Source organism: Anas acuta, chromosome 16, assembly GCF_963932015.1.
Source record: "Anas acuta chromosome 16, bAnaAcu1.1, whole genome shotgun sequence".
Lineage (NCBI taxonomy): Eukaryota > Metazoa > Chordata > Aves > Anseriformes > Anatidae > Anas > Anas acuta.
Window position 1 is genome coordinate 15,045,714 of NC_088994.1, and position 21,429 is coordinate 15,067,142.

General features: G+C 51.2%; 1 protein-coding gene across 1 annotated transcript; it reads right to left on the reverse strand.

Moving 5' to 3' along the window:
• Positions 1-2,454: 2,454 nt before the first annotated feature.
• Positions 2,455-20,833, reverse strand: OPRL1 (opioid related nociceptin receptor 1). Its single transcript, XM_068700580.1, has 5 exons — positions 20,711-20,833; positions 16,507-16,623; positions 13,792-14,076; positions 5,119-5,474; positions 2,455-4,868 (listed from the first exon to the last, which is right to left on the reverse strand). The coding sequence occupies exons 2-5, from the start codon at positions 16,551-16,553 to the stop codon at positions 4,345-4,347; spliced, it is 1,212 nt and encodes a 403-aa protein (XP_068556681.1). The 5' UTR covers positions 16,554-16,623; positions 20,711-20,833; the 3' UTR covers positions 2,455-4,344.
• Between the last annotated feature and the right edge of the window lie 596 nt (positions 20,834-21,429).

The following is a 21,429-nucleotide window of genomic DNA, read 5'->3' on the forward strand; positions in this document are numbered from 1 at the left end:
CGCCAAACATCAGTTGGCATCACAGCTCTTATATCTTATAGCCTTGTATCTCTGCTCCTTACACAGCACCGTGATGCTGAAACCTCCAGACCTCATTTCATTTTCCTGCCCTTATTCCAGCCTTGGGGCATGGCTCAGAAGGTTCAGATTGGGGATGTGAAGCACCCCAGAGAAGCAGGGGTGAGACCTAAAACCATCACGGTGATAGAGCCACATGGAAACCCAGCGTGGAGGGGAAGGCACCACCAGGGTACAGCCCAGGAGCCTTCCAGAGGAGGTTCCCCTTGCTGGGGGAAGAATCCTGCTCACACATAAATAGCCACAAAAATAGCTGAAGGGAAGCACGGGGAAATGAGTGGGGAAGCAAAGCCGAGCGTTTCTGGCAGAGGCTGCTTTGCTGCCAGGCTTCTTTCTGAGCAGGTAGCAAGGGCTGCGCCAGCACCAGCTGCTCCTGCAGACCTCCCGCATTAAAACACGGAGGCTGCAGCCACACAGAGCACCCATCTCCCCACAAAGCAGCGCGGGACGGGGGGCATCCTGCTCCCAGCACCCAGCCACAGCACCCCAAGTACCCAGCGGGAGATCAGAGCCCAGCTCCAGCTCCTTAAGGAGCTGACAAATCTTCCTCTGGAGAGGGAAAAAAAAATAAATAAAGAAAGAGAGAGACATATTTGCAGTCTAGCTCCTCACGAAAACACTTCGGAAAAATAGCCTTGGCAACCTCTCAGCATTAGATAATGTCTTTCTCAGGGCACGAGTGGCAGATGGTGAAGGGCTTTGCGGCTCCCAAGGGCGCTGGGCACTGGGAGGGTGACTTCAGGTGAACGCTGACCCGACCCAGAGACCCTCAGCCTAATCTGCAGCTCAGTAAAAGACAGCTCTGCCCTCCCCAGGTGAGTTCTTCCCTCGACATAAAACCACCTGAACTGCAGCGAGGTGCAGATTCGGCACCTGATTGCTGCTTGTAGAAATCGTGGTTCGTTCTGGGGGAAAGTTTTCAGCAGAACAGCCTGGGCAGAGGCAAAAGGAGACGTGGTGCTGGCAGAGCAAAGCATCCCTCAAAAGCCAGAGCTCTGCCCGGAGGTGCCGGTGCCGTGAGCCAAGGGGAGTCCTTGGGGAGAGCTCAGCTCATCCCTCCCCGGGCCTCCACGGCCAGCAGCAGCAGGGAGAACGCTTAGGACATTAATAAATTCCATAATACTGAGTAAAGTGTTTTATTTTATGGCTTTGCCATAAGAACTCACTCCTGGGTACTTATAATTAACTGAACTAGAAAAGCAATAAAGATTTCAGTGTTGTTTTTTTTTTTCCTCACCAATTTTCTCTCTTTTTTTTTTTTTTTTTTGGAAAAAAAAAATCCCCACTGTTAATAAAGAAACCTCTGCTGCTATTTACCTGCCCGGGTAGGAATATTGATCTCCATGCAGAGAGAAGACACTTTCCTTATTGCACATCTCACTAGATAATCCATCTAGTCAGGCTGCAGAATATTGCTTTGGCTTTGTTTTCGGAGCAGTGCTGTAATTCCCCGTCCTGCCCAGCCCTGTAAACCCAGAGAAGAGGCAGCAGGGGGATGGGAAGGGTTTATTCCAGCCCTGAACCCCAGCAGCTGGTGCCCCATGGGACCTGCCTGCAGTGGGGCTTTGGGGTGCGGGCAGCTCGTGCCCCTCTCCAACCACCCCTTTTTGTAGTTTCCTCACATCTTCTGCTTTCAGGCTGCCTCCAGACAAAGCCAGCGTAAGAAACATCCCCTCTGACCTCAATAAAAAGGGACTGGGTGTTTCGGTGGTGTTGCATGCCCTCGGCAGTGCTTTGGGTGGAGAAATAAGCCCACCCCAGCAAGCTGCTCCGTGCACTTCAGGCTCCCAGACTCCGCATCATTCCAAGTACACGGGGTTTTTATTTTCCTTTATTAAAGCGCACAAGTAGCCACCTAGGAAATTGTCACTTACACGGCGGTAATTGTAAAATCATATCAACACAGCCATTTCAGAGGAGAATTAAAGAGCCTGCGCTCCAGCCGGCCAGCCGATCACAAGCCTTTAACTCTGTAGGCACGGTACAATAAAGCTTTTGCTTCCAGGTTTTGTTGTTCTTCTCATAACGAACTCCACTGAGCATTGAACAGAATGCCTAAACACGTTCACTGCAAGGGCCACGGAATTACCCAAAAGCTCAGTAAACACACATTTATTGGGTACTTGATTACGCGAGATTGTTGCAGCATAGTCATTATAACAAAATCCTTATAAAAAATGCCAAACACTGGGGGATCTTCAGAGGGCATAAATCTATTTAAAAACGCAACCAGGAATTACAAAGGGAGCGTGGCTGCTGCTGAACCTGAACTAAGGAGCCCAGCAGCCATGTCCCAACCCCACGTGCACCCAGCACCCCATGCCCAGGTGATGCTCCATGCTCATTTTATCGCAGGCACGGATGCAGCCAGCCAGGATCATGGTCCTGGGCAGTCTCCTTTACATACCTGGGGGCTGTACGAGATTTCCTGGTGAGTGCAAGGGGACAAACATCCATCGCAAAGTGCTTAAAGTGCCCAGAGCTCCTCCTCTCCCTTGGTTATTCAGGGGAAGTGCTACTTGTAAAAGTTTTCTCTGGTACCCCTCCAGCTTCCCAATCAAACGCTAAACAGCGTGAAAATCCTTCCAGCTTGCACAGCTTGCAAGGGGTCTGGGTCCTATACATGGGACACTGGAATCGCATCTATATTTTATATTTTAAGCCCAACCATGGGGGAAACACTTCTACATAGAAATATAACATCGGATTCTTTTGTACAGCATATATAAAGAACATGACAGCATCAAAATATTGGCAAATCAATACATTAAAAATACAGAATCTCATAGACCAGAGCACAAGAAATATATATTCAGGTGAAATCTGTACAGTTTGGCTGATGATGCCTTTTCTTGCGTTGGGGCTGACCTCTCCTCTCCATGCAGAGGTCGCTGCTTCACTCCCCCATCAGCACCACAAGCCACCGCTCCCCAAGGTTTCCCAGGGCTGTTGTGCTACAAAACCCCAAGTCTGCTGTCCCTGCCAGAGCAGAGGGTGCTTGGTGGTTAAACTCTTCGGGAATACTTCCCAAATTTCATTTTTTACCAGGTTTTGGGAGAGGAAAATCAGTCTGGTTGGGGGTGGTGCCTCAGCAGCGTTTCCCCAGCTCTCTCAGCATCACGTAAGTCATTTTGCTTAAAAAAAATAAACTGCTTTTTGTATGGTCTGTACACGGTTTATCTGACACGGAGCAGGTGGGACTGTTTTAGGCTGCCCTTCACACCAGAAACATCCGTGTCTCCTGGAGGAGCTGCCAGTGTAATGCTCTGAGCTGGCTTTCCCCTATACATAAGTACTTGTGTACGTAAGCCACCTCATTCCTTCCCCCTCTCAGTGAGGAGGGTCACCAAGGCATGCTTGGCAAGCCAAAATCCCATGCCATAGCTGTACCCATAGCAATATTGAGACGCATGTGCGTATATACAGCCATTCTGTCCATTATCACAACGGAAATACAGTGCTTAAAAAAAATAAAATTATAGCAGCATGTAAACAAAGGTGTGTTCATTTCATCTGTCTTTCCTTCCTCCTCTTCTGAGCTGTGCTCGTCAGCTTTGGCAGCCCCTCCTCAATGCCCAGCTCGGGCGGAGGATTTTGCCGCAGAGCTCCGTCCCCAGGAGCTGCCCTTGTCCGCCTGAGGCTTCAAGCCCCGGCTCCTGGCAGCTTGAATTTCCCTTTCTGCCAGCTCTGCTCCCTCCTCTCCCTCCCCGCAGCCTTCCCCTGGCGGTGACTCATCCTGGAGATGATCTTGGGTTTGCTCCGACAGCCGTTGCCCGCTTTGGCTTCAGCGAAGTCTCATTTCAGAGCAGTGCTGCAGGAATAAAACCGCACACGAGCTACCTGGTGAGCCACGCGAGCCGAGAGTCTGAACTCAGGGAGGAGAAAAAGAAATGGAAAAGTCTGCGTTTTGTCTGTCTCCCAGCAGCAGAAGCGTAAGGTGCAGGAGCAATGCCTGTTTGAAACCCTTAAATCCTGAATTCTCCACAGCGTTGCAAACCGTCAGGGTTTCACAGGAATCAAAAGGCTGATTTTAGAGATGTTCCTCAGTGCAGCGTGCACCAGAATTAAAAATACATCAAACTGCCTTTTTTTTTTTTTTTGCATGCTCTTGCGGTGTCCAATTTTCCCAACCCCCAAAATTATTTCCTTGGTTTCTTGCCTCTCAGTCCCGAGGCCCTGCTAAAGGGCCGTTATCTGAGTTAGCTCCGACGTGGGGGTGGTTGGACTCTGCTGGGCGACAGCCACCATGGGAATTTCCATGCCTAGTCAGGCCGGATTGTTAGTCCCCTCCGAGTTCTTGCAGGCATAAGCCACATCCTTGGCGATGCTGCACATCCTGTTGGACATCTGCAGCTCCGTCCTGAAGGCGCTGGGGAAGCAGAACTTCTTGAAGCACGCCTTGAAGTTCTCATCCAAAAAGGCATAGAGGACGGGGTTCAGGCTGCTGTTGGCGTAGCCCAACGCCGTGCAGAAGCAGGAGATGGCCAGCTCGAGCTCACTCTCTGCCTTGGCACCCAAGCACTGGACCAGCACAAAAATCTGGATGGGAGTCCAGCAGATGATGAAGACGGCCACCACCACCAGGACCATGCGGGTGATGCGCCTCAGGTTTCGGTCCTTCTCCTTGGAGCCTGAGAGGACGCGGACGTTCTTGAGGCGTCGGATCATGAGGCTGTAGCAAATGGTAATGATCAACACAGGGATCATGAAGGAGAAGAGAAAGACGCAGATGCCAAACACTGGGTCCCAGTAATCCACAGGTGAAGGGAGCTTAATTAGACAATCAATTTCTGCAAGGGAAAAATAGAAAGGAGAGGAAGATCAGCAAACCCACGTCAGGAACAGAAACATCTGCACTTTCAGTTTGGTTTGGCATGCTTGATACAGAAAATAAAATAGCAGTGAGGCAAAGACAAAGAGGCAAGGGATAAAAAGGGGCTGTACAGCAAGGAGCTCAACCCACTGACTGCCCCCTCCAGTACCTTGCCAACCCATGGCCACTCCATCAAACTCTCCCACCCCAGATGCCTTTTCACTGACCATTGTTTTCATTTTCTGCAGATCCCATCACCATCGCAGGGATGCCAAAGACAGAAGCCAGTGCCCAGATGCAGACGTTCACCACCTTGGCCTTGTGGGGAGTGCGGATGTCCAGGGCTTTGATCGGGTGGCAGATCGCGATGTAGCGGTCGACGCTCATCATTGTCAGGGTGAAGGTGCTGGTGAACATGTTGTAGTAGTCTATAGAGATGGCAATCTTGCAGAGGACATTGCCGAAGGGCCAGAAGCCCAGGAACGTGTCCGTACCCTGGAAGGGTAAGGTCATCAGACACAAGGTATCGGCCAGAGCGAGGTTAAAGATGTAAATGTTGGTGGCTGTCTTCATCTTGGTGAATCTGAAATACAGAAGTGAGCAAGGGTTAGAGCTCCAGCTGCCCTTGGTGAGCGATGGGTAAGGCACCACGGTCTGATGAAGAGGGCCCTCTGTCATGGTAGGAAGGAGACGTTGTATTTTTCTAACAAATAAATAAATAAATAAATAAATAAATAAATAAATAAATAAATAAATAAAATGGAAGAGAGATTGAACACTGCTCCTTCCTTTCTACCTCCCATGAGCTCATTCCCAGTTCCTGCAGTGATGAAAGTGGTGCTTCCACACACAGCCTCACGGGCAGGAAAAGCTTATTCCCACAGACCGCACGGAAGGACAATGAAAGCCTGAGGCTGTCAACTCCTATCGTGCTTTTTGAAAAATGACTTCAATAAGACTAATCTAGAATTTCATCACATATGGCTTCATTATCTTAAATACTGGTGAGAGCTTTAGCCAGTAAGCTGATTTGAAAGGCTTCATACAGCCCAGGGATAAGTTGATTAGCCATTTTGTACAGGCTCATAGCCAAAGACACTGGCTAACGTGAGCTGTAAGACCTGGGTGAGATGGCCAGCCCTGGTGAGGAATGAGATGTGTATCAGACATCAAAATATCACAGGGGATCTTCCCAAGGAAAGAGACAGTTTGGAGATAAAGACTTGAGCCAAACTCCAAAGGGTTTTTGTCATTATTATATCGCTTTTATCGCATGAACTGACGGCCCCAAAAGATTCACCTTGCTCTAACGTTGGTCATCTCCTTTTCACAGATGGGAAGCGATGCTGGGAAAGATGTGATCAGCTGCCCAGGGATGCATGCAGAGCGTGCAGAAATGGAAACTCAGCTGTGACTGAGCCTAACCTTTCAGCTCCAGGATGCTCCTCGCACGGACACAGAGAGCTAAAACGCTGGCATATTTTAAAACTTCAGTTCATCCATCATTTACTATACTAATGGCCTTTGCAGAAGCGTTGCCAGACATGGCAGACGATGATATGTTATTAATCGAGGGCAAGTTCATTCGGGAGCAACACTGAAACCCATAAACTACTGCGCTATTTCCACTTCACTAGGCACTAGAATATTACGGGGTCTGATATGACCTGAAAAGCTTTTGGTCAAATTAAGCCAGGACAGCAAAGCCAAGGAGCAAAGGAGCCCACCTTTGACCTTGAAAGCCAAGGGAAGGTTTTGGAGGGGGTGAACATTGGCACAAGCACCTGATGGTCCCACGTGAGCCTGAGTCAGGCTCCTCCTGGCCCAGAAATCACAGCCGCCAAGCAAGTGATGGGTTCTTAGAAAGCCTCCTCTGATCAAACTAATTTCTATAACCAAAAGTAGTAAAGGAAAAGTACCGGTGTCTTTCCTGTTGTGAGGGGATTTTTTTCCCTTCTGGGTCAGCAGCTTGTGTCAGTGGTGGGGGGAAAGAAATTAAATCATTTTTCTGTATCAGCACATAAAAATACATAAAAGCGTTGTCAGCTCAGGCTTCAGGAATTTATTCAGTCACCTAAGACTGTCTTAGCAAATGACTCCTGGGAGCTGCAGGCTGCCTCTTTGCCCTCAGACCAGGCTGATCTTGCCTTCCCAAAGGTCAAGCTTGTTCCAGTCCATCCTTACAGGATGCGAGGACAGAGGCAATTCATCACCACGTCTCTAACTCCAGCTTCTTTCGCTGATGTTATAACTTACAGGAATAACAACTGCATTAAAAAATAATAATTTTTAAAAAGGCCCGCTTAATCACATAGAAGGGAAAAAATAAGAAATTCTGAGCAACTTGAGAAGCAAGCAACAATCCCTTTGTATCTACCACTAAGGCTGGACCCATCCTGCATCCACAGAGGACAACACTGTCCCCATCCACGCATGCCCCCGTCCCCAGCACAATGAGAAGTCTGGGGCATCTCAGACAGCCCTGTCCAGGCTGCAAACCTCAGCTCTCCATCCCAATCCCTCCACCCAGGAGGCCTCGCTGTCCCCTCCCTGCTGTCCCTGTTGTCACCCCCTCCTCGAGGTGACAGCAAAGCCACCTCCCCTGGCAGGGAGGATGTGCTGGGGGCAGCTGGCCCCACCGCTTGCCTCTTTCAGCTGACCTTCAAGTGGATTCTGAGCCATTTTTTTTTGCTCTTAACAGGTGGAGAAATTAATTTACACCTAATTAATTACTTGTAGCTCCACTCCTCTCCGCACGCTGAGAGCCAACAGCCATCATCCCAACAAACCAATGTTCCCAAACATTTCCAGAATGTTCAGTACAAACAAAAATCAATTAATCATTTCTCTGTGGATTAACCTCCCTTTTCTTTTTTTCCCTGGGAACGGAGAGTGTTCTCTTTCTTAATCTGCACCAAAAAAAAAAATATATAATAAAATAAAATAAAAAATAAGCTCTCAGGCTGTAGGAGGCACCTAAGACTCCCCCCCAGCACGGCTCCGACTCGGATAAGCCTCTGGACCCCTGGAGGACATCACCTCCCTGCTGAGCCACTTTCTTGCTCTTGGTCACAGAGGCAATTTCCTAATGGAGCATCTCCTGCAGGGCAGCCCAGCCAGCTCCCAGCTCTCCATCCTGCTCCACCTTTGCCACAGATGTAATCCCTTTTGCTCTGCTCTCCTAGCTATTGAAGCCGAAGAGGAAAAGCATGGAGACAGCAGCTCAGCGCTTGGTTTCCTCCTGTTTTTTGCTAAGTGAGCCCCCAGGCAGCGTTACATGGGGAAAATCCTTCAGGGGAGGGAACCTGCAGCTTGGGAGAGAAGGAGGTGGGAAGGTAGCAGCTCTTCTACGTGCTGGGCTTTGAGGTCTTGTTTTCGGCAGGGATGGATGGATTCTGCCCCTGGCTGAGCCTCAGGGCAAGCTGCAAAGCTGTTGTTTTGGCATCGCTCCTCCTGTCCACCACAGAACAAGCCGCCCCTGATGCCCCGGGGGTAAGCACCAGCCGGTTGCAGCAACCCCAGAAGCTGAAACAGGGCTGCAGACACCAGGGTAGAGGGGACAGAGCAAAGCCTTCAAGCCCAGGGGAGCCGTGAGCATCACCTCCAGGCGCCCTCTGCCTCTCCGAGCCTTTTGGTGGTGATGCTCTAACTCCAGCTCATTGGGATGCAGACAGTGCTGCTCCCTCGAGCAGCTCCCTCCGTCCCCACCAGCCTTCGCTGCCCTTCCCGGACACGCAGAGGTCTGCAGAGAAGCAGGGAAGCAAAACACAGCAGAAGAGGCTCAGGAGGGTTTTTGCAGAGCTGCTCCAACCGTGACGGTGGAAAACAGCAGCGGTCCAGTGACAGCTCTGCTCCCAGCCTGCCCGCAAGCCCAGAGGTTGTACAAAGCTGGTATTTGATCTGGCACGGACCGTCCTGGTTTGTGTCACCCCTGCTGCACACCCACGCGGTGCCCTGCACGTCCCCGCCGCTGCGATCGCTGCTTCAGAGCCAGCTCATCCTGAAATTCCTCCCCAATCTGAGCCTGATTGTTCCTCCTGGTGCAACAGGCCACAAACAGCCAGCAAATTTATGAAGCGAGCTTAAAGCGTTTTGGACGGCGAAGCCAGATGCTCCCACAAAAGCAGCCAGCACCACTGGCACGTAAAAGCCTGTTAATTACCTGGCAGGATGGTGGCTGACGAGCAAGGGGTTAAGGAGGCTGCCGCCAGCACCAGGGCTTTGGGACAGGCGATTTTCTTGCCCTTTGAGTCTCAGCTCGGTGTCTGGGTGACAGCTTTGACAAATGAGCCGTGCTCCCCTCCAGGAGCCTCTGGGGAATGGTGTCAGGAGCCAGCACAGACGGGGACAGGGACACCGCGTGGCCCCGACTGGTGCCATGCCAAGGGCAGAGGCTGGGCTGCTGTAAAAAAAAAACTCTACAGCTCACCCAGGGTCTCGTAGGGGGGCTCAGGGCTGCCTTCAGTTTCAGGAGGGCGTTTGGCAGTGCCTGCTCTGCAGCAGGATGCTCTCAGCCCTGTACGCAAGCTGGATCCACCCCTGCTGCATTGCTCCAGCCCTAAATGCCACCCCAGCTCCTGGGAGATGCTCAGTCCCTAAAAGCGCCAGGAACCAAGTCCCAAATTAAGCATCGCTCAATTACTGTTGCACATGGGTGACTCCCTTCATCTCATCCCACCAAAGCCAGGGGAAAACAACAGCACGGGCCTCGGAGCTGCAAGCAGGAGATGGGGAGAGCTGCCACGAGCCTTGTGGCCAAGTCCCTGGCCTGGGGGACAATTTGCCCAGGTCCGTGGGGACCTGCAAGGCAGGGGACTGCACATCCATCCCCCACAGCCTCTGCCACGGGGACTCTCCCTCCCGCTCTTCCCATTATGTACAGACCCCCCAGCACGGGTTTCCCTGCTCTGCACAGTGCAACAATTGTCTTTGTTCTGTTTAACCAGGGAAAACTAAAAAGAGGCAGCTCCAGAGCGAGCGGAGGTCTCAGATGGCCTCGCTGGCATCCGCTGGCTCCGCACCGCATTAAACACTCACTCAATTTCAGCTCCGAGACATGCAGCTGGTCAACGTTCTCCCATTAGAAAGCTTTCTATTAGGAAATCAGCGTCTCTGAAACCTCCTAATTAACTCCATTTTCCCTGTCTCATCACAGCCAGCTGCCCTCACCCCCCTGTTCGTGGGGATCGATGCAGGTTTCCAGCAGAAGGACGGATGGCGCAGCCCTGCCCGTGTTCCTCAGCATCCTGCAGCATCCCAGCCCTCCTCCTACAGCCTCACCTGCAAGCAGTGAATAAAGGGTAGGGGTCTGAGAGCCCCAACCTGCCTAAAAAGCTGCCTGAACTGCTCTAAAACCGTGGTCATCACCAGGGAGAGCTGAGCAGCCCCAGTGCTTCGCCAAGGGATCTGCACCAGGAGGGAGCCCTGGCACAGAAGGAGGGAGCTGTCCTGCACCCCCCCATGAAGAACCCATGGCAAAGAGCCCTAGAAAGGAGGCATCACTCCCAGGGAGGCTGACCCAGCACTGAGGAAGGGAGTCCTTCAGACCATCACTGCTGGACATCACAGCAACGGGATGGAGAGGGGACAAGAGGGCTTCCCAGGCCAGCAGCTGCATGGTGGCCCTGCTCCTTTTCCCTGGCACACCAGGGGCCATGGAGATTTGGGGTCTTAGTCCCTGCACTACAACGCTGTGGTTGTCCTCATGCCCCTCAAGATGCTGGGCAGCTGGGTCTGCATCGCCCCCAACCCATGGCCCAGCCTCAGCAGCACCACTGTGAGAACACCACATCTTTTGGAGACATCTCCATCTTTTCTTCCTGAAAACAAAGATCTTGGGCACCCAGCATGGCACAGCTCAGTTATGAGGGATCCCAGCAGCCTGTTTTCCCCCACTCCCTCCCCAAAACCCTACCCGTGCCATGCTGTTCAACTCCTCGTTGCACGTTCATTAAAAGCAGCCCAGGAAATATATGCAGAAGGGAGCAGACAAACAGCAGAAGAAGGGAGGGAGGGAGGGGAGGCATTATCTCAACGGGCAAAGGAGCTCCACAATGAGTGAGCAGAACAAAGCCGCAGACGAGGCAGATTTCCACAATAGGCCCTTTACTGTCCAGGAAATTGTGCTCCTGACAAGGGCCCTTCTCGGTCTTATCCAATTAGTTCTTCAAGCACTAGGAGGGGATTGGCAGTCACATGGTGACTGCCACTACAAATTAATCATTCCAAACGTTAAACGACTCCAAATATAATAGAGATGTAGGTTGGCTTCTACAGCAGAGGGGAAAACCCAGAGGAGGCTTGGAGTTCTTATTTTTGTCTGAAATACCAAGAGATTTTAAACTTTTCCCCAAGCTGTAAAAATCTCATTCAAGAGGAACAAACAAGCCTTCCTGAAGGCTCCAATTTTCTTGAGTGCTGATATTAGACTCTGTGTTTCCCTGCTCCATGAAAAACAGGAAACAATTACCGTCTACATCACCAAATCATTCCTTTTTTTTGTGGAGGATAACACGCCAGTTTCTTACAGCTTGGGTAGCGTGTTGAAGTCTTGTTAGCCCTGCTGAAAGGAAGGATGAAAACAGTTTTTGTAGGATCCACTGTAGTGGGTTTGCCATTTTTTCCCCGTTAATGGAAGATAAGATATTTTTGAGAATCCCCAATTCCCACGTTGGCTTGCCAGCAACCAACTTTCAAGCCCAAAAGATGCAATTTAAAGCATGAAGCCCAGGAAGCACTCAGGCTCCAGTCCTGGGAGAAAACCTGTGCTTGAGAAGTCAGCTGGGCCAGCAGAAGACACGCACGTCTGCTAATTTGGCATCTCTGCATGAATTTACATATTTGACCGTGGTTAAATTTGAGATACTGAGCTTGGTTTATCACATCTGCTCCAAGGGTAAGGGCAAGGAAAGAAAAATCCTTTTCAGAGGTAACCAGAAGTGGCACCTAGAGATGCTTTAGGTCAGTTATAACCTCTCCAGTACATGATTCAAGTGGTCCTTCAAGGACCACATAGAAATACTGGGGGGGGAAAAAACACAGATCAATACCAAAAAAGAGTAAATGAAGAGTTAAGTCTGTATATCTATAGGATTGTACTGGGTAAAATGGAACAGGGAGAAGGGGAAGAGGCCTGGGTGGATGGGGGGTGATGCTTGCCATGAGTTTTCTATCATTTAAAATGAGTAAAAACCGAATACAGAAGTTCAAGGGGAAATTTTAAGGCTAAATCCTGCTTTCTCTTGGTTCCATTTATCCACCTGCAAGGCATCCAAGCCAAAAGGATCAAACCTGAAGCCACCATTTTGGAAGCGTGGCCCTGCACAGGCACAGCACACGTCCACCCCGACCAGGGTGCTGCTTTGGGATATTTTTGTTCCTAACAAGAGCGACCACAGCCCCAGGGCAGCAGCCAGCAAAGTCTTGCTGTGGGGACCCTGTTCCTTAGGGGAAGGAGGGATTCTTCTCCCCATGTTCACAGCCAGCAACGTGACATTGATATTTGGGACAAGAAACCAGCACCCAGCCCAATTCCATGAGGATGAAACGATGGTGGCTGTTCACATCCCATGAGACCTCAAAGACTGTGAATAAATTTCTGCCAGAGCTTCTCCTCCTGACACACACCTGAGGTTTGTAGGTGCTGTGGGCGAGGATCCCACCCCTTCCCCTGCCTGCACAGCAGCTCAGGCACCCCCGGGAGCTGCATGCCGTGGGTGGGGACATTTCCCTCGCCCATTCCCTCTGACTGCTCTCATGTGTGCCCACTTGGATGACTTTACTACAGTAACCTACAAACTACCCAGATGTGGCACTGCTGCACTGCCAGCCTCCTCTGTGCTGATGTGAGCCCTTCTCCCTGCCGTGAACTCGTCCCTGACGTTCACTGACAGGCAGCCTGATGAGCAGGAGCGTCCCTGTGCCCTTGTAGCAGAGATTTAGCCTCCATCCGCTGACCTGTGATAATCTTTGTGAAGGAGAAAACAAGTTTACCGTGCCTTTTCCGTGCTGGCAGCATCCACCTGCACCAGGAACCCGCTAAGATGTGTATGCAGGATGGAAGCTGGCTCCTTAGCACACAGGGCACGGAGATCAGAGAAGGGTGGCTGGCATTTGACATAATCATAGCCCTGACAGCTGCAGGAACTCATTTTGCACTTACAGGGGGGAAAAGGGTTTCTGATCCCAGGGCAGGGAGCATTAAGGTGCCAGGGGCATGCGGGGAGGTCAGCCAGTGCTGCTGGAGCCCTTTGCTCCATCCCTCTGCCAAGGTCCCTGTGCTCCCAGCTCCAGAGCAAGGAGCCATCCTCATCTTTGCAGCACCCTGACATCATATTTATTTTCCCAAAGAGTTGGAAGAGCTGCACCTATTGTTTTCTCCCCTGTAAGAGTAAGACTGAGCCTCCCAGCAAGTCCTTTCCCTTGGAATTAGATTCAGATTTGGGAAAAGGCAGCTCCCAGATGGAGCAGCACCTGCAGCTGGGTGCCGGACACCACGCAGGAGGGAGATGTCCCATCGAGGACCAGGCACATCCCAGCAGCTGGATGCTCCCAGCACTTTGCCCTCCCCGGGGACATGAAGCTCCCTGCCCAGCAGCTTGCAACAACAACAAAAAAAAAAAAAAAGCCCCCCTTTTTGAGCAGATCTGCACGCTCTGTTCCATTCTCTGGCTTAAACTTTAGGAGGCACCAAAGGGCAGCTGAAAGCTGGTGGGAACCTTCCTCACGCCTGGGGAGGGAGAAAAACCAAATAAAACCAAAACAATGCAACAAACGCCACATCATTGCCCCTGAAGCACATCGCAATTACGGGGGAAGCACCTGTCTGCTCCCCCCCACCACCCCCTCAGCACGGATTGAGAGGGGGGAGACGTGCCCCAGCGGCTCCCTGCGGGTCCTACCTGACGATCACGTACATGACGGAGCAGTTGCCCACCAGCCCCACGATGCAGACGATGGAGTAGACGACCACGATGGTGATCTTGATGCTCAGCGGCAGGAAGCTGTCCCCCGTGCTGTTGTTGAACCAGTTGGTGGGGAGGAAGCTGAGGTTCAGCATGGAGGAGTCGTTCAGCAGCTTGCGCAGGTCGGGGTCTTCCAAAATGTGGGCAGGGAAGAGCGGGTCCATCCTGAGCCTCCAGCCCGTGCCAAGGACCTGGAGCACCGGAGAGAGGGCGTGAAGCCTGCTGATGAAATAGGAGCACAAGCTAAGGGAGAGGGGTGATGTATGGATCGCTGGGGAGGGGCACGGCCCCCCTCTGACCTCCCCAAGAGCATTTTAAGGGGATGCAGCCCCCGGAGCACCCCAAGCACCCCTTGTACCTCCACGCCGCCGGTGCAGGTTACACTGCAGCACGCCAGCCCTCCCAGCTCTGCATGCTCCAAACCTGCCTCCCCCAAACCAGCCGGGGCTGGGTGACCCCACAAGCAGCTTTGTGCCCCCCACACCTCCCCCCATTTGAGCCACCGCAGCCTCCAAACGGGGCTGGGGGGCTCCCCCCGGCATCCCCCCGACCCCTGCCTGCTGCAGCCCTGCGGCATCCCCTGCAAAGCGGCAGGAAAAGCTCAAAGTTGGGGGAAAAAAAATAAATAAAATAGAATACCAAGCCCCCAGCTGGCTGCTTACCTGCGTGCGGGTTTCCCCTCTACCGCATCCAGGCACCCCGGGGGGGTTTTATGGGGGGGGGGGGGGGGGACACAAAGCCGGGCTGGGCACAGCCGCAGGGGCAGGGGGCTGCTCGGTGCAGGCAGGGCTGCTGCCAGCGCAGGGGGCTGCACCCCCGGAGCCCCCGTTTTTAAGGAAAAGGGAGGGATGGGGGGGAGAGAAAGAGGGAGGGAGGGAGGGAAGGAGGGAGGACGGCGGCTGGGCAGAGCCAGCCCCGGCTGCCTGGCTGCTGCCACTGCGTAAAACCAATGCGGGGGGAGTGGTGGTAGGGGGGGGGGAAGGAGGAGAAAAAAAAAAAAAAGGAAAAAAAAGGAAAAAGCCAAACCCACCAAAGGCAAAGCGAGCCCACACCTGCGTCCTCCCCCTGCCGCTCGGAGCTGCGGGCTCCCGGCCCCCCCCTTTGCAGCTGGGGGGGCTCCAGCACCGGTTCCTTCCCCCCCCTCCCCGAGGACCCCGCAGCCTTACCTGGGGTGGGATCCCGCAGCCGGGCGACCCGGCAAATCGCCCCCTGCCCTACACCCCGAATGCTGGCTAAGGGGAGAGTGGGAGGCAGAATGGGGAATTTGTCCTAAAATCCGGCAAAAATGCGAGGAGGGCTGGGAACCGGAGCGGGGGGGGCGTGTTAGGAGCCAGCATCCTGCGAGCAGGGTTCGCTAAGGGGCGTTTGGGACCCGCAGCATCCTGCCCGTGGGATCCCAGCTCAAAGGATGCGGTCCCGAAGAAGCCGCAGTGATGGGATCAGCGTGTAAGGGTGTGGGGGGGAGCCATGAGGACCCTGCCCCTAAATCTGGCCCTGGGGGATCGGCACCAACAGCCTCAGGTCCGAGCTAAGCTCTGCCACCCCACAAGCAGGGCACAAAAGGGGTTTTTGGTCTGGTGCCTCACCCTCCGGTTCGGTCATCTATCAGATTTCCTACAGAAGTCATTTCCCAGCAGTTTATTTTGGGGTCAGACCTGATTCAGGACACGTTGCTACTGCCCAAAAGGAGATGGAGAAATAGGAAAAGGAGCTCCTGGGGAATGCTGCTTCTCTTCCAGATCCCACAGAGAGCCCGACACAGAGTTGCTTGCGCCCAGCAGACATCGCCCTTCCTGCTCTAATCCCACTTTAAAGCTTGTCTGGGGATATTTAGCACAGAAGCTGCACCTTCCTTGCGAGTAATGGACTGGTGAGGGAGCGCATGGTAATTTTCCTGACTGCTCCCATAAAAGCAGGTCCCTGCTCTGACAGGGAGCAAGGGGGGAAAAGCACGAAGCGGAGACGCAGCCCTCCTGTGAGATACAGCAGTGTTTGAAGAAGGGCTTTTTGGTCAGTCCATTAATGAGAGTGTGAAATAAATACTAGCCCAGACATTACTTTAATTGTTAATGGATTGATTTTCCGAGGCTGAAGGAAGGACAGCAGTAAATCAGGGCGAGAGCCTGGCTGGACAGCCCAGGAATCTGTGGGAAACAAGTGCTTGTAAATTCAGCTCTGCTCTGCTGGCTCCCACCCCGATAAGTGCACTTAGCCCTTCTCATTTTATGCTAATCCGGTGCAGCAAAGACGGCATGTTTATTTGGTGTGGGGCTTCTTTTGACCTCACAAGCCTCGTGTTTTGGAATAAGGGCTGTAAAAGAGGATGAGGATTGCTACCTCAGACTACAGAGAGCCAAGACGTGTTTTGTGTCTGGGACAAAACTCTTCCAAAAATCATTCTCCTCCCCCACACCGCTCAGCCACGTCCTCTCACGCAGGAAAGCCCAGGATATTTGTGCTGCACCTCCAGTCCCAACCCCTCCGTTCCATTTGATTTGACCCCAAACTTCATTCAATCCTGAAGATTTCCAAGCATCTCACTCTACCTTGCCTCCTGCTCTTCTCAGCACCCCAGGGATGAGGGGGGCAGGCACCATCTCAAGAGGAGACTCAACAAATTTCTTCCTCATCAGAAATCTTCCCTACACCCACCTGGGACTCTGCACCAGGGCTGAGAAGGAAGGCCACCAGGATTTCATCTGTGACCCAGAAGGACTTCTCCCAGCTTATTTCTTGGAAAAAGCCATCAGCTCTTCTGCTTGAGGGTTTCTATGCAGACAGGAAGGTAACAAAAGCCAAAAAAAAAGAAAAAGCCAAAAATGCAGCCCTTCTTCCAGGTGATAATTGCCCAGAAAGTGCACAAGAAGGCAGCAGATGACACTAGGAACAGACGCTGGATTTACAGAAAGCATCCAGAGCATCAACACACGATTCAAAAACACATTCACACTGCAAATCCTGATTTTCCCCCTCCAAATTTCCACTGAATATCTGCAAAATAAGATTCAAACCAAGAGTGCACATGAACTTGGTGATGAATTGGGTAAATAATTTGGATACCCATAGCAGATTAGAACTGTTCTGGAAGTGACCTTTGTGCATATTCAGTTTGTTTGCTGATTTCCAGAGGATTATAGATGCACAGCCAGGGCCCGGGCATGCCTGTTCTCTGCTCGTTTGGTGGACACGTGCTGGTGGAGGCAAAACCCTGGGTTTTCCCTGCGTACCTCCACCATCTGCCTCCAAACTCGCAGCCCACCCATAGCCTACCCAGTCGTGGGCAAACAAATCTCGTCTATTCCAACCTAATCTAGTCCAAGTGCCAATATTTGCAGTCACTGTTGTTTCAACTAGGTTAACTTCGCACGCTGTTCCTCATCACGGAGGATTTTTGCTGCTTTTGCACAAAACAGCCCACGGCCACCTGCACTCCATAATAGCAACAGCCCACAGCTTTCTGCCTTCCCTTTCAGGAGGTGAAGATATCTGTGTCAAAGCTGTTTTGCCACCTTCAGCACAGTTTGCTGATCTGTTTAATCAAGGCCATCATGAGCAGAGAATTAATTTTGCAAGAAGTGAAATCATTTCGCACAGAAGTGCCTGAGCTGGAGAGGCAAGGAAGGCAGGCAGGGGGCCTTGGACCAGCCCGAAAGCAGAGGTTCAGAAATCCATCCATCACTCCTGGGATGATGGGCAGCTGCCAGATGCTAATTAGTAAAAGTTTGCACCCTAACCATCAATGGTGGGTGAAATTTGTTCTTTTGACATTAATCATTACGTAGAAATTCAGCAACCACCACCAGCATGCACACACAAGGACACAGCCTCATTCTTCCCACCACTTCCCATACCATGAGCACCAAACACATCTCTGGTCCACATGCACGCCCCTCTCCCACCAGAAGGGACAGCACTAGCAGCACATCTCCCTTGGTCAAGCCACTTGCTTCAATTATCATAAAACCAGAAGCTGTGATGGGCAGGTAGATTTCTCCTCTGCCATTAAACATTTGTGAGACCACAAATCTCTGTGCCTGCAGCTGAGCAGGGAGAGCAGCTCCAGCAGCTCAGCTGCACCACAGCTTTCAGCTAAACATCAAACAGCAAGGGAAAAAAAAAAAAACAGGCCAGGTACTCGGGCTTAGTATAAAAAGGCTGCGTGACAGCTAGAAGTTAGAGCAAGAATTTTCCAGAGCACGAAAACCTGCAAGCAAATACATGAAAAACCTACGGTGGACAAGCCGTGGAAAAGCACAGGGAAGTCACTGCTCGGCCCTACACAGGTTGCACAAGAAATTCTGGGTTCAGTTATGAAGAGACTGCTTTGCATAATGGCACAGATCTATGGCAAACAGAGCCCCAGTGTTGTTGGCAGGAAGTAATGAATGAAAAGTCAGGGCAGAATGAAAAAAATAAAATTGCCTCAGGGCCCAGAACACCTCCCCAGGGTCCCTTCTACAAGGGGATTCAGCATCACCTCAGAGGTGGTGCTGACAAATTCTCTTCCTTTGGCTCTGTTATAAATCATGTAACAATGCGAGGTGAGGAGGATTCCAGAAGTGGATTATCTGCCTTCCATTGCTGATGGACTAGTCTGAAGCATGAGAAATAGCATCTATTAAAGAAGGGGGACATTGACTTCTTCAATATTTGCAATCATATGTATTCATTACAGCTCCTGTACTTGCTCCATCAGACTCCTTTTGGAGGAGGCAAAAGTCTCTGCAGACCCTTTTTAACAATGCTAAGCACCAGAACTAATACATTAAAAAGAAATAACTTTTTGCAAGGTGCAAACAAGGGCCTGGAAATAACCACACCATGGGGGGAAAAAGAATAAATGTTCCTTCTGACTTCAGCTTCCATTGGGATGCTCCTTAAAGCCCATGAAGGGAAACAGGACCAGCAGGATGTCCCCAGCCATGCCCCCACTGTGACAGATTCTCAGGGAGAGCACATTTGAGACAATCTCTGGACACCCAGTGGGATGATGGTGGGGGTCCAGTCCATCGCACAGACAACAGATCCCAGTACATGCCACCTAGTCATGGACCTAGCCATAAACAGCCCATATTTTGAAGCCTATCAGCTGCCTGTATTTTGAAGGATAGCGTGTGTAGTGGGGAGCCTGATCCTTGCTGCTTACAAATAATTCGAGTGGCTCACGCTTTTACCAAAAATTCATTTAGAGCAAAATCCCCGAAGCTCTAACAGGAAAAAGAGTACATGATGCTACCCACTTCACTGATATTTTATTGTTTGCTATCATTATTTGCAATTTTCCAGGGACTGATCATTTCAGGTGATTGTGAACAAGGCCATTAACAATCCTCTCTGCAACATTATATTCCTTTTTACAGCCTCATTCCTTTTTCCATCTCAGACCCATCAACTTTAAAGCGAGCAAACCCCTCCAGTCCTGTAACAGAAACCCTCCTGCCTCCTGCCGTTCCCTCACCTGGGAGGTCGCTGATGTTTCTCACCATTCTGGGTATGGGCACCCAGCCTCCAGGGCTCACTGTTATGGCCCACAGCCCATATGCCAGCAGAGGAAGGGTTTAGGAAAAAGAAATGCTGTATGATTTACACAGGTGCACAGTAAGGCAGAAGCAGATGACAAATGCAGATCCTCCAAGCCCCATCCCAGTATTTTAGCCTCTTGTCCCTTAGGGAAAAACACATCTCTGTGCTCAGGTGGCAATCTTCACAAAGTCCTATTGAGCAAGGACCTGCTTGTCACCTCTACACTGATGTCATTTTACACTGTGAGCAACAAATTGACCAAAAAAAAAAGAAGCCTAGCATCAAGGTATTCAGTGTCCATTTGCTTCCTTCTGAGCTTGCTTTCCTCAAGGTGGTGTCACTCAGGTTCTTGCTGTTATTGGGATCAATAGCAAGAGATGCCTGATAACTTGCTTTTGGGCAGTTTGCTTTCGCAGTTCTGACCCAGCTGAGCACAGTGTCAGAAGTGCTCCCTTGCCCCTTTTTCTAGGGAGAAGAAGCTATGGATGTTTACTGAAAATTCCCAGCAACTGCAGAAAGAAATATATTCTCATCAGTTTTTGAGAGGTTTGAATTATCTGCCTTGAAAACACTCCAGTCTCTAACAAATCTATAACTAAGAAATGAAAAAAAAAAAAAAAAAAAAAAAAAAAAAAAAAAGAAGACAAATGCCTTTGAACCATCAGCTAGGTACTGAATATGTATGTAAATAATATGCAACAAGCAGCAGATCCGCAATGCCTTGTCCCATATGCTATTTATGTGACTGTCATGCTCGCTCTGAGGATGTCATGCAAAGAGCCATGCCAGCAGTGCAGCGCATATGCTCCAGCTCCCCATAATTTTATGTGGGATTGAGAGGCAACTGCTCTGCCGGGATAAGTCGGTTCCAGCAGAGCCGTGCTGCTTTGCAGAAGCCAAAAAAACAGGGCCTGAAGGCTTGACAGAAGAGGAAAGCGTTTCTAAATTGTGTCACAGAGACACCAGCGATGGCACCCAGGCATGCACAGCAGCAGGACCCACGCATTGAGCAGGCAGAGGCACAGCACTGGAGCAGGGCCACAGCTCGGTGGGCCCCCCAGGATCAAGCAGAGACCCCCCCAAAGCAAACAGACCCCCGTGCTTGGGAGCCATATGAGCCCCATGCACCGTGAGGCCTACTCCCCTGCATAGCCAAGCCTAGGCCACTTTCCGAAAAACACTCAGCTGAAACTTTGGCAAACAACCTCTCCATTGATCTATTATTGTCTGCTGCTTGGGCACCTCTTCCACAAAAATCACATTGCTATTCAAAAAAAAAACCAATAACTTGCAGCAAGAGCCCCTCCTGCCTTGCCCCCAGCCAAAAGCTTACCTAGAAATGGCTTAGTCCTGCTACAGCTGACACACATCCACACATCTCTCACCCACCAAACCTCCTTCCCTTCTCCACACAGCCCTTTTATCCTTTCCTGCCCATCCCACAGCGGGGACCAAGTGGTGGCACCTGGGGCTGCTCTTCCCTCCTTAGAGGGCTTCTTGTGCCTGAGAACTGGGAGAGGTTTGGGATCTGCTTCAGCCGAAGCACCAATGCTGGGACCGAGTGCTGTGATTAAGCCAGGCCTTTGAATGTGAAATATTGTGTGAAAAGTCCCCGCGAAACAGATATCCTACTACAATTTCCACTTCTGAATGTGAAAAATAGTGTGAAAGTCTGTAAGAAATAGATACCCTACAGCAGTTTTTCACTGTTGGGCTCTCAGGCACACAACGGGAAGACATTAACAACAGCCCTTAAATAACAGGACAGCTCTTTGTTTTCCAGCCAGGAGGCATAAGGCTCCTGACAGGCCCCTGGTGATGGGGCAAGAAGCAAGGCAGCATGGTCCAGGTCAGGCTGGGGAGAAAATCATGAAAGCAAAAGGTGTCACGGGAACCCCTCAGTGCTGCTGCCCCTCAGCCCATTTCTGGGCCCCTCGTTACATCCGACAGAGCACCCACGAGATCATTTAGCTTCATCTTCTCTCCTTTTTCCATGCCTGTAGCCTCCATCACCTTCAATGGGGTGGTGAGCACCTCCATGGGGCATCCTGC

Bases quoted from the DNA above. Each gene is read 5' to 3' on its own strand.
- OPRL1 (XM_068700580.1), bottom strand. From the start codon at position 16,553: ATGAAATCCTGGTGGCCTTCCTTCTCAGCCCTGGTGCAGAGTCCCAG. The intron at 14,077-16,506 runs GTGGGTGTAGGG...CTATTTCATCAG, and splicing joins GCCCTGGTGCAGAGTCCCAG to CAGGCTTCACGCCCTCTCTC. The intron at 5,475-13,791 runs GTAGGACCCGCA...TCTGTATTTCAG, and splicing joins GTCATGTACGTGATCGTCAG to ATTCACCAAGATGAAGACAG.